Source organism: Malaclemys terrapin, chromosome 13, assembly GCF_027887155.1.
Source record: "Malaclemys terrapin pileata isolate rMalTer1 chromosome 13, rMalTer1.hap1, whole genome shotgun sequence".
NCBI classification, from domain to species: Eukaryota; Metazoa; Chordata; order Testudines; family Emydidae; genus Malaclemys; species Malaclemys terrapin.
The window spans coordinates 22,432,193-22,443,822 of record NC_071517.1 but is presented as its reverse complement, the minus strand read 5'-3'; the positions used below and the strand labels follow the sequence as shown (position 1 = coordinate 22,443,822).

The window sequence follows — 11,630 nt, the reverse complement described above, 5'->3', positions numbered from 1 at the left end:
ATGAGATTCATTAGTGTGAAGGTATTTACACTACACTGATTTGCTTTTTAAATAGTACCCTTCCACACATACAGCAGAACATGCTTATCATCCATATCTGAGGCAGGTACATATCTGTGACCCCTGTTTATCACACTGATCATAATTCTCTCACTGTTATTTTGTGCTTCTGACATCTGCTTGTTACAGTCAGCTGTAGCCTCTTGTCTTTTACTTAGGCTGGGTCTACACTACCCGCCTGAATCGGCAGGTAGAAATCGACCTCTCGGGGATCGATTTATCGCGTCCCGTTGGGACACGACAATCGATCCCCGAATTGACGCTCTTACTCCACCAGCGGAGGTGGGAGTAAGCGCCGTCAACGGGAAGCTGCAGAGGTCGATTTTGCCGCCATCCCTACAGCGGGGTAAGTCGGCTGCGATACGTCAAATTCAGCTACGCTATTCGCGTAGCTGAATTTGCATATCTTAAATCGACCCCCCCCTGTAGTGTAGATGTAGCCTAAGGCCTGGTATACACTAGGAGGTTATGTCGAATTTAGCAGCGTTAAATCGAATTAACCCTGCACCCGTCCACACAACGAAGCTATTTAATTCAACATAGAGGTCTCTTTAAATCGATTTCTGTACTCCTTCCCGACGAGGGGAGTAGCGCTAAATTCGACATGGCCATGTCGAATTAGGGTAGGTGTGGATGGAATTCGATGCTAATAGCTCTGGAAGCTATCCCACAGTGCACCACTCTGTTGACGCTCTGGACAGCAGTCCGAGCTCGGATGCTCTGACCTGCCACACAGGAAAAGCCCCGGGAAAATTTGAATTCCTTTTCCTGTCTGAGCAGTTTGAATCTCATTTCCTGTTTGGACATCGTGGGGAGCTCAGCAGCACTGGCAACAATGCAGAGCTCTCCAGCAGAGGTGACCACGCAATCGCAGAATAGAAAGAGGGCCCCAGCATGGACTGATCGGGAAGTCTTGGATCTGATCGCTGTGTGGGGCGATGAGTCCGTGCTTTTGGAGCTGCGATCGAAAAAACAGAATGCGAAGATCTACGAAAAGATCTCCAAAGCCATGACGGAGAGAGGATACAGCCGAGATGCAACGCAGTGCCGCGTGAAAATCAAGGACCTGAGACAAGGCTACCAGAAGACCAAAGTGGCAAACGGACGCTCCGGATCCCAGCCCCAGACATGCCCTTTCTACGAGGCACTGCATTCCATTCTAGGTGCGGCCGCCACCACTACCCCGCCACTGACCGTGGACTCTGACGATGGGGTATTGTCGACGGCTGCTTCCTTGGAGATGTTCGCGGACGGGGAAGATGAGGAAGGAGATGAGGAGGACGAGGCAGTCGACAGCACATACAACACTAATTTCCCCGACAGCCAGGATCTCTTCATCACCCTCACGGAGATCCCTTACCAACCCTCCCAAGGCGTTAACCCTGACCCTGAATCAGGGGAAGGATCAGTCGGTAAGTGTTTTAAACATGTAAACATTTTTTATTTTGATCAGAACAGGAATGGAATATCAACAATGGGTTTTTCATGATTACTTTGCCCTAGGCGCTTTACTTTTTAGTCCTTGCCAGTGCAGCTACTGGAAAATTGTGTCAATATGTCCGGGGATAGAGCAGAAATCCTCCTGGGACATCTCCACGAAGCTCTCCTGGAGGTAATTTGAAAGCCTTTGCATTAGGTTCCTGGGGAGAGCGGCCTTATTGCGTCCTCCATGGTAGGAAACTTTTCCGCGCCAGGCTAGCAGCAAGTACTCCGGGATCAGTGCCTCGCACAGCATGGCTGCATACAACCCTGGTTTTTGCTGGCATTCATGCAGCATGCGGTCTTTCTCTGTGTCCGAGATCCTCATCAGAGTGATATCACTCATGGTGACCTGCTTTAAGTTAGGGGAATGTTAGTATTGGGACTGATTGCCTCTTCCTTTACATAACTAACTGGCGGTTTACAGCCATGCAGTGGAGGTGGGACAGGGGCAGCATACAGGGATCTTTCCCAGGGACAGCCGCGAGGGGGGTGGGACAGTGGCAGAGTTCATGCTGGCCGGATTGCCGGCAGCAGGAACTGGCCAACGCTAGGGGTACTGCTTTGAACGTGAAAGGAGGGCACTGCTATAAATTAAGCGTTCAGCAGCCAAAAGTCTACAGCTTACCATGTCCGCCTGCTAGCCGAATTCCGCTGTCCTGCCCTGCTTGTGTGATCTGTACTCCAAGACCCCAGGCACTGAATGCGAAGGCCAAAAATTCGACCTTGTCCTGAGTGCGCATGTGATAGGTGTTGTGCATGGTCTTGTTCACAGAGAAAGACTATGTTCATTGTTCACAAAAATGTATCTTTGTGAGGAATTCACTCCCTTTTTCCCATCCCACAGCTGCGAGCGTCTCCCGACCTACCCCCTCCCAGAGGCTGGCACAGATTAGGCGCCGAAAGAGAAGGACACGGGATGAGATGTTCTCTGAACTTATGGGCTGCTCCCGAGCCGAGGCGGCACAGGAGACCCAGTGGAGGGAGAACATGTCGCAATACCAGCGATCACACAGTGAACGGGAGGACAGGTGGCGGCAGGAAGACCAGCAGGCGACTCAAACGCTCCTTGGACTAATGAGGGAGCAAATGGACACGCTCCGGCGCCTTGTAGATGTTCTGCAGGACCGGAGGCAGGAGGACAGAGCCCCTCCCCCGCCACAAAGTCCCATTCCCCCTCACCCAAAGTCCCAAGAAGGAGGGGCGGCAGGGGCCGTGAAAACAGTCACTCCACCCCTGCAGACTGCTCAAGTACCAGACGGCTCTCATTCCCAAAGTTTTGATAAGTCCTTTCCTTCACTCCAAAAGCACCTCACCCAAACCCCCGTCCCAGTGTCATCCCCTAACTGTGTAGTTGTTAATAAAAAATATGTTTCTGTTCATTTCTGTTTCCGTCAGGTTCTTTTAGAGGAGAGTGTGTTTGAAGGGAGGAAAGGGGATTGGTAATTGGAGAGGACAGTCACCTTTACCAGGGTACAGACACGGGGGCAGGTTCAGCAGCAGGTCACACACACATTGCAGTCACTAGGCACCCAGGTCAGTCTGGGAGGTGGTTTTCATGTTCTGTGTCGGGGGGCTATGTGAGTTTGTGGCGGGGGAGGGCGGTTACAGATCTTATGCAGCGGTCCTTAGCCTGGATGACAGAGCCACGCAGCAGGGGATCTGTAACCGTCCTCCCCCGCCACAAAGTCACATAGCCCCCACACACAGAGTTCTGAAAAGGAGGGGTGGCAGGCTCCGTTGAAACAACCAGTCCACCACTGCGGACCGCTCTAGGAGCAGGAGCCTGTCATTCCTCGAGTTTAGAAGCGTCCTTTCCATCACTACACCCGCTCCCCACCACAGTCTGCGTCCCAGTTTCAACCCTTTACCACGAAACCCTTAATAAGGAAAACGGTGTTAATGAACAAAGTTCCATTTATTTTATTTTTAAAGGTGTGTTGGAAGGAGGGAAACGGGGTAAAGGGGGTATGTAACTGGAGAGAATAGTCAACATTAACTGGGTAAAGAAATGGGGACAGGTTCAGCTTCTCTTTAAACAAACTTAATAGTCACAGGTTACTCTGCTCACTGTGGAACCTAGCTTTCAAAGCCTCCTGGATGCACAGCGCGTCCCACTGGGCTCTTCTAATCGCACGGCTTTCTAGTTGGGCGTAATCAGCAACCAGGCGATGTGCCTCAATCTCCCACCTCGCCATAAACGTCTCCCCCTTGCTCTCACAGAGATTGTGGAGCACAAAGCAAACTGCAATAACAATGGGGATATTGGTTTCATTGAGATCAGAGTGAGTCAGTAAGCTTCTCCATCTCCCCTTGAGACGTCCAAAAGCACACTCCACCACCATTCTGCACTTGCTCAGTCGGTAGTTGAAGAGTTCTTTTTCACTGTCCAGGGCGCCTGTATAGGGCTTCATGAGCCAGGGCATTAGTGGGTAGGCTGGGTCCCCGAGGATCACTATAGGCATCTCCACATCCCCAACAGTTATTTTGTGATCTGGGAAGTAAATACCTTCCTGCAGCTGTCTAAACAGACCAGAGTTCCTGAAAACACGAGCGTCATGAACCTTGCCCAGCCATCCGACGTTGATGTTGGTAAAACGTCTCCTATGGTCCACAAGTGCTTGCAGCACCATTGAAAAGTAGCCCTTTCTGTTAATGTACTGGCTGGCCTGATGCTCCGGTCCCAAAAAAGGGATGTGAGTTCCATCTATAGCCCCACCGCAGTTTGGGAATCCCATCACAGCGAAGCCATCTATGATGACCTGCACATTTCCCAGGGTCACTACCTTTGAGAGCAGTAGCTCAACAATTGCGTTGGCTACTTGCATCATAGCAACCCCCACGGTAGATTTGCCCACGCCAAAGTGGTTCGCGACTGACCGGTAGCTGTCTGGCATTGCAAGCTTCCAGAGGGCTATGGCCACTCGCTTCTGGACAGTCAGGGCTGCTCGCATCCGGCTGTCCTTATGCTTCAGGGCAGGGGACAGCAACTCACAAAGTTCCAGGAAAGTTCCCTTATGCATGCAAAAGTTTCGCAGCCACTGTGATTCATCCCAGACCTGCAGCACTATGCGTCCCACCAGTCCATGCTTGTTTCCTGGGCCCAGAATTGCCGTTCCACAGCATCAACATGACCCATTGCCACCATGATGTCCATGGCGCGGGGTCCCGTGCTTTGCAAGAGGTCTGTGCCACTCTCAGACTTAATGTCCTCACCGCGCTGCCGTAGCTTCCTCGCCCGATTTCTCAACATCTGCCTCTGAAAAAGGTGGATGATAAGGTGCGAGGTGTTGACAACGGCCATAACTGCAGCGATGGTCGCAGCGGGCTCCATGCTCACAGTGCTGTGGCGTCTGCGCTGTCACTCACCAGAAAAGTGCGCGAACTGATTGCCCGACAGCGCTTTCAGGGAGGGAGGGCGGGAGTGATGGTTGAATGACGACAGTTACCCAAAACCACCCTCGACACATTTTTTTCCCCAGCAGGCATTGGGGGCTCGACCCAGAATTCCAATGGGCAGCGGGGACTGCGGGAACTGTGGGATAGCTGCCCACAGTGCACCGCTTCCAATGTTGACACTTGCCCCGTTAGTGTGGACTCACAAAGTCGAATTACTGTTCTTAGTGTGGATACACACGTTCGACTTTGTAATATCGGTTCCACTAATTCAATTTAAGTAAAATCGAACTACTCTCGTAGTGTAAGCTCTTTGGGTCTGGGGCAGTCTTTTTGTTATGTCTGTACAGTGCCTAGAGCAATAGGGTCCCATCCCTGGTGGAGGCCTCAGTGTGTTTCCACAATACAAATAAATGATACCATCCTTATAACAAACAAACACACATCAAAAGGATTTAGAAGACAAAACTAATTCCCCAGGTGGGTTGCACAGATTCCTCATAAGAAAGCTTTCCTTTCATTGTACCAAGTAGACCTGCCATATGAAAGTAGGGCAAGTAAACCAGCACTCTTAAAAAATAGAACATTGGGCTGTCCTGTCTTGGAAGAGGCAAAAAGTGGTGGCTTTGCTGAAAGTAGGCCAATCCTACTAAACATAGGGTCTCTGCTTACTGTATCAGAGAGATAGGAGCCAGGTCAAATGGGAAATAAAATAAGGGCATAACTGGATAATTCTGGACATTTTCATTTACAAACATTAGTTTTGCTTGACAATGAGGAAAAAAAGTGCCAAGGAATATATACTCTTGACTCTAAACCACACAGATCAGCAAAGCTGCTGGCAACTTTCAGAATTCCTGAGTGACACTATGGGTGAATTGGTTAGCAGCAGCTATATAAATATTTGATCATAGCATTACTCTTTCAGAAGAAATCTAAAAATACAGAAAAATAAGCAGCATGTACACATTTCTCCATTTAGAGCTTGTTTGCCATGTATCTCCAAAAACCAGAGAAAGAGAGCAGCAAGTTGGCTCCTGTCACAGCAACACTGGCAGCAGGCAACAGGAAACCAGGAGCACTTTTCCCCAATCCCTTCTGGCACTAGAGCTAATCTGCAACATTCTGATTGGTCTGTGTCCCCTACTGCCCTCTGCTATGAGGCCTAATCAGGTATTTGATTGTCTAGCTCCCCAGTGCAGTAGAGTTTAGGCCAACTAGCTATTTAGACTGATCCTGACCTGGTTCCATTGGAATCAATCACTGGCATCTTCCAGCATATTCTGCACACAGGATGCACCCTCATGTGGGTCACCTCCAGGCAGGGTGCATCCCAGGGGGTGGGGGGGATGCCGGGACCCCTGCAGGCAGGGCACATCCTGGCATGGGGGCACATCCCGGTCCCTCCACATGGGGTGCACACCCTCGGGTGGGGATGCTGGGTCACCCCAGGGTGCAGGAGGGGAAGCCTGGTCCCTCCAGGCAGGGTTGCAGCCCTGGGAGCCTGCTGGTCTCTGGGGACTGCACCCTAGATGCCCAGGTTGTGTCTATGGGGGATTAGGTCACTGTAGAGTCATGACCTCTGCCCTGGGCCGTACAGGGTGCTTTCGGGTCACGACCTTTGCCCTCCTACATCCCCTCACTGCTCCTCTCCTCTGGGCCCAAACTGTGGCTCTGCGCATGTGCAGCCTTCGGCACGGGGGAGGGGTGGGGGTTGGTGCGCAGGCGCGGTTTCTATAGCGCCGGGTGTACACAGCCGGCGGCTGAGGGGAGCGGGCGGCAGCGCCATGGCGGGGGAGCCGGGACCCCCGAGTGACGCGCTGTGCGAGCTGGAGCTGCAGGCGGTCATCGGCTTCAACGGTACCGCGCCGCGGCCGCTGCGGGGTGACCCTGGTGCCAGGGCGTCTCCGTGGGGGGCTGGGTTGGGGGGCTTGAAGGGATCTAGTGGGGAGGGCTGCATTGGGGGCTGGGTTGCGGGCCCTGATGGAGGTTTGGGGGGGATCTAGTGGGGTCTGGGGAGGGCTGTATTGGGGTGTGGGTTGGGGGTCCTGATGCGGGGCTGGGGAAGATCTAGTGTGGAGGGCTGTATGAGGGGGCTGGGTTGGGGGTCCTGATGGAGGGGCTGGGTTGGGGAGATCTAGTGGGGAGGGCTGTATGAGGGGGCTGGGTTGGGGGTCCTGATGGAGGGGCTGGGTTGGGGAGATCTAGTGGGGAGGGCTGTATTGGGGTGTGGGTTTGGGGCCCTGATGCGGGGTTGGGGAGATCTAGTGGGGAGGGCTGTATGAGGGGGCTGGGTTGTGGGCCCTGAGGGAGGTTTGGGGGGGGGAATCTAGTGGGGAGGGCTGGGTTTGGTGGTGGGCAGGGTTGGGGGACCTGACCTCATCTCATGATCTATTTCAATCTCTGATAAAAGGCCCCTCCCCCATTCTTGGGAAGTGGTGACCTGCCTCTGTGGGTTCAGTGTGTTTGAGGGCTAACTTGGGGTCCCATGCACACCCTGTTGCTCCCCTCCTGCCAGGCCCTCTCTCTGGACCCTGCCACTCATTTTAACTTACTAAAAACATCTCTGCCTGGCAGAATTGCCTGCAGAGCAATGAAGTCACCCTCTTCCCATCCGGCCTCACCTAGCCCACCCACCTCAGCCTCTCATTCTGTCACCCATATTGGCTTGTTTTTTCTTTGTCATCACTCTTTGACTTGGGTCTCGATTTTGTAATCTCAAGGCAGGGATGCATCTCTTGCACCTGTCAGTACAGTGGCACACCTGCCTGCTATGCTACATCAACAATAACATCTGGACTAGGGTGTGATCCCAGTGAAGTTTATGTTGGTTTCCAGAGGGATGGTCTTAGTTTTGAAATCCTGAGATCCAAAGGTTCAAATCCAAAGGTTCAAATCTAGTTCTTGGCCTTGTCTGTGTTCTGTATGGGCCTGAGGTGGATGCAACAGAATTCATGCACTTTACTGTGGATCTCCCGGTGAGAATTTTAAAACTAAGCTTCCATGTGTGTGCTCTGCTTGGATGTTAAAATCCCAAAGCATTTATCATAAGAGTAGGGGGTTTGCCCTAGCTTCTTGTCCAAAACCTCCTCTCCCAACATTGTTGCACGGTGTGCCAGTTATCTTCTAGGCTGCCCAGTTCCGTGCTCCAGAGGTGGATGCACTTTGATACTGGTGAAGGGATATTACGTTTCCAGAACTCCTTTCATGGACGTTTACAAACTATAGTTATTCAGGGATCCCTTTGCCGGCCCCAAAATGCACGTATCTACCTCAGACGCATGAAGAACATGGATAAGGCCAAGAACTGGATTTGAACTTTTGGTTCCATGGATTTAAAGGAAGAGCAAAGGAGAGAGTGTGTGTGATGGAGCGAGAAACATGGGGAAATATTAAAAGGGAGTGAGAGTAGAAAAGGGGAGGTGATAATTGAATGTGGGAGAGGGAATACATGAAGAAGAGAGGGAACAAAGGGGTCGATGGAATCGATCAATTAATTGTACTTATTTGGCTCCCCTCATCAAAGCATCTGAGCACCTCACAATCTTTAATGTATTTATCCTACTAACACCCCTGTGAGGCAGAGCAGTGCTATTATCCCCATTTTGCAGATGGGAAACTGAGGCACAGACAGCCTAAGTGAGTTGCCCACGGTCACAAGGAAACCTGACAGAGCAGGGAATTGGACCCAGGTCTCCCAAGTCTCATAGACTCATAGACTCTAAGGTCAGAAGGGACCATTATGATCATCTAGTCTGACCTCCTGCATGATGTGGGCCACAAAAGCTGACCCACCCACTCCTGGAAGAATTCTCTCCCTTGACTCAGCTGTTGAAGTCCCCAAATCATGATTTAAAGACTTCAAATTGCTGAGAATCCTCCTGCAAGCGATCCCTGCCCCATACTGCGGAGGAAGGCGAAAAACCTCCAGGGCCTCTGCCAATCTACCCTGGAGGAAAATTCCTTCCCGACCCCAAATATGGCGATTAGCTGAACCCCGAGCATGCAGGCAAGATTCTCTAGCCAGACCCTCTGGAAAAAGTTCTCTGTAGTAATTTTTAATATCCCATCATTGACCATTGTTACTAATTACCAGCGATGGCACATTATTGACCTATTGACTAAAATCACTTTATCCCATCAAAACATCCCCTCCATAAACTTATCAAGCTTAATCTTAAAGCCAGAGAGGTCTTTCACCCCCACTGGTTCCCTCGGAAGGCTGTTCCAAAACTTCACTCCTCTGATGGTTAGAAACCTTCGTCTAATTTCAAGCCTAAACTTCCCGACGGCCAGTTTATATCCATTTGTTCTCGTGTCCACATTAGTACTGAGCTGAAATAATTCCTCTCCCTCCCTGGAATTTATCCCTCTGATATATTTATAGAGAGCAATCATATCCCCCCTCAGCCTTCTTTTGGTTAAGGTAAACAAACAGAGCTCCTCAAGTCTCCTTTCATACAACAGATTTTCCATTCCTCGGATCATCCTAGTGGCCCTTCTCTGTACCCGTTCCAGTTTGATTTCATCCTTTTTTAAACATGGGAGACCAGAACTGCACACAGTACTCCAAATGAGGTCTCACCAGTGCCTTGTATAACAGAACCAGCACCTCATCCCTACTAGAAATACCTCGCCTAATGCATCCCAAGACCGCATTAGCTTTTTTCACGGCCACATCACATTGCCGACTCATAGTCATCCTGCGATCAACCAGGACTCCGAGGTCCTTCTCCTCTTCCATTACTTCCAACTAGGGTGACCAGACAGCAAATGTGAAAAATCGGGATGGGGGTGGGGGGTAATAGGAACCTATATAAGAAAAAGACCCAAAAATCGGGACTGTCCCTATAAAATCGGGACATCTGGTCACCCTACTTCCAACTGATGCGCCCCCAGCTTATAACTAAAATTCTTGTTAGTCATCCCTAAATGCATAACCTTACACTTCTCACTATTAAATTTCATCCTATTACTATTACTCCAGTTTACAAGGTCATCCAAATCTCCCTGCAGGATATCCCTATCCTCTGAATTGGCAATACCTCCCAACTTTGTGTCGTCCACAAACTTTATCAGCCCACTCCTACATTTGGTTCCGAGGTCCCAGTAATGAATAGATTAAATAAAATTGGATCCAGAACCGAACCTTGAGGAACTCCACTGGTAACCTCCCTCCAACCTGACAGTTCACCTTTCAGTACGACCGCTGCAGTCTCCCCTTTAACCAGTTCTTTATCCACCTCTGGATTTTCATATCAATCCCCATCTTTTCCAATTTAACCAATACTTCCTCATGCGGTACTGTATCAAACGCTTTACTGAAATCGAGGTATATTAGATCCACCGCATTTCCTTTATCTAAATAATCTGTTACTTTCTCAAAGAAGGAGATCAGGTTGGTTTGGCACGATCTACATTTCGTAAATCCGTGTTGTAATTTGTCCCAATTGGCATTGACCTCAAGGTCCTTAACTACTTTCTCCTTCAAAATTTTTTCCAAGACCTTGCATATTACAGATGTTAAACTAACAGGCCTGTAGTTACCCGGGTCATATTTTTTTCCCTTCTTGAAAATAGGAACCACATTAGCTATTTTCCAGTCAAATGGTACCACCCCCGAGTTTACAGTTTCATTAAAAATGATCGCTAACAGGCTTGCAATTTCTCGCGCCAGTTCCTTTAATATTCTCGGATGAAGATCATCTGGTCCACCCGATTTAGTCCCGTTAAGCTGTTCGAGTTTGGCTTCTACCTCAGATACAGTAATGTCAATCCCCACTCCTTTATTCCCATCCGTCTCCCTTCCACTATTCCTCAACCTTTCATTAGCCTCATTAAATACCGATGCAAAATATTCATTTAGATATTGTGCCATGCCTAAATTATCCTTAATCTCCACTCCATCTTCAGTCTTAAGCGGTCCCACTTCTTCTTTCTTTGTTTTCTTCCTATTTATATGGCTATAAAAGCTCTTACTATTGGTTTTAATTCCCCTCGCAAGGTCCAACTCTACACAGCTTTTGGCTTTTCTCACTCTATCTCTACATGCTCTGACCTCAATAAGGTAGGTTTCTTTGCTGATCCCTCCCATCTTCCACTCCCTGTACGCTTTCTGTTTTTTCTTAATGACCCCTCTGAGACGCTTGCTCATCCAGCTCGGTCTAAATCTCCTGCCTACGAACTGTTTTCCCTTTCTCGGGATACAGGCCTCCAACAGCTCCTGCAACTTCAATTTGAAATAATCCCAGGCACCTTCCGCCTTTAGATCCCTAAATATGTTAGTCCAATCCACTTCCCTAACTAGTCCCCTTAATTTATTAAAGTTAGCCCTTTTGAAATCGTAAACCTTAGTCTCCAATTTAATTCTGTTAATCTTTCCATTTAGTTTAAACTGAATTAAACTGATCACTCGAGCCAAGGTTGTCCCCTATAACCATTTCCTCAACAAGGTCCTCACTACTCACCAAAACCAAATCTAAAATGGCATCCCCCCTTGTCGGTTCAGTGACTACTTGATGAAGGAATTCATCAGCTATCACGTCTAGGAAAATCTGAGCCCTATTATTGTTACTAACATTTATTCCCAATCTATATCCGGGAAGTTAAAGTCTCCCATGATTACACAGTTCCTATTAGTATTTACTTCCCTAAAAATGTTAAAGAGTTCTCTGTTCATATCCAGGCTAGATCCT

The 11,630-nt window shown here is 49.4% G+C and overlaps 1 protein-coding gene across 1 annotated transcript in view; it reads left to right on the top strand.

Moving 5' to 3' along the window:
- The first annotated feature begins 6,717 nt into the window (after positions 1–6,717).
- CFAP52 (cilia and flagella associated protein 52) overlaps positions 6,718–11,630 on the top strand; it is a 41,904-nt gene continuing 36,991 nt past the window's right edge. Inside the window, exon 1 of the mRNA XM_054048436.1 lies at positions 6,718–6,795. Coding sequence (XP_053904411.1) covers positions 6,723–6,795 — 73 coding nt within the window. The 5' untranslated portion in view covers positions 6,718–6,722. The remainder of the gene's footprint in view (positions 6,796–11,630) is intronic.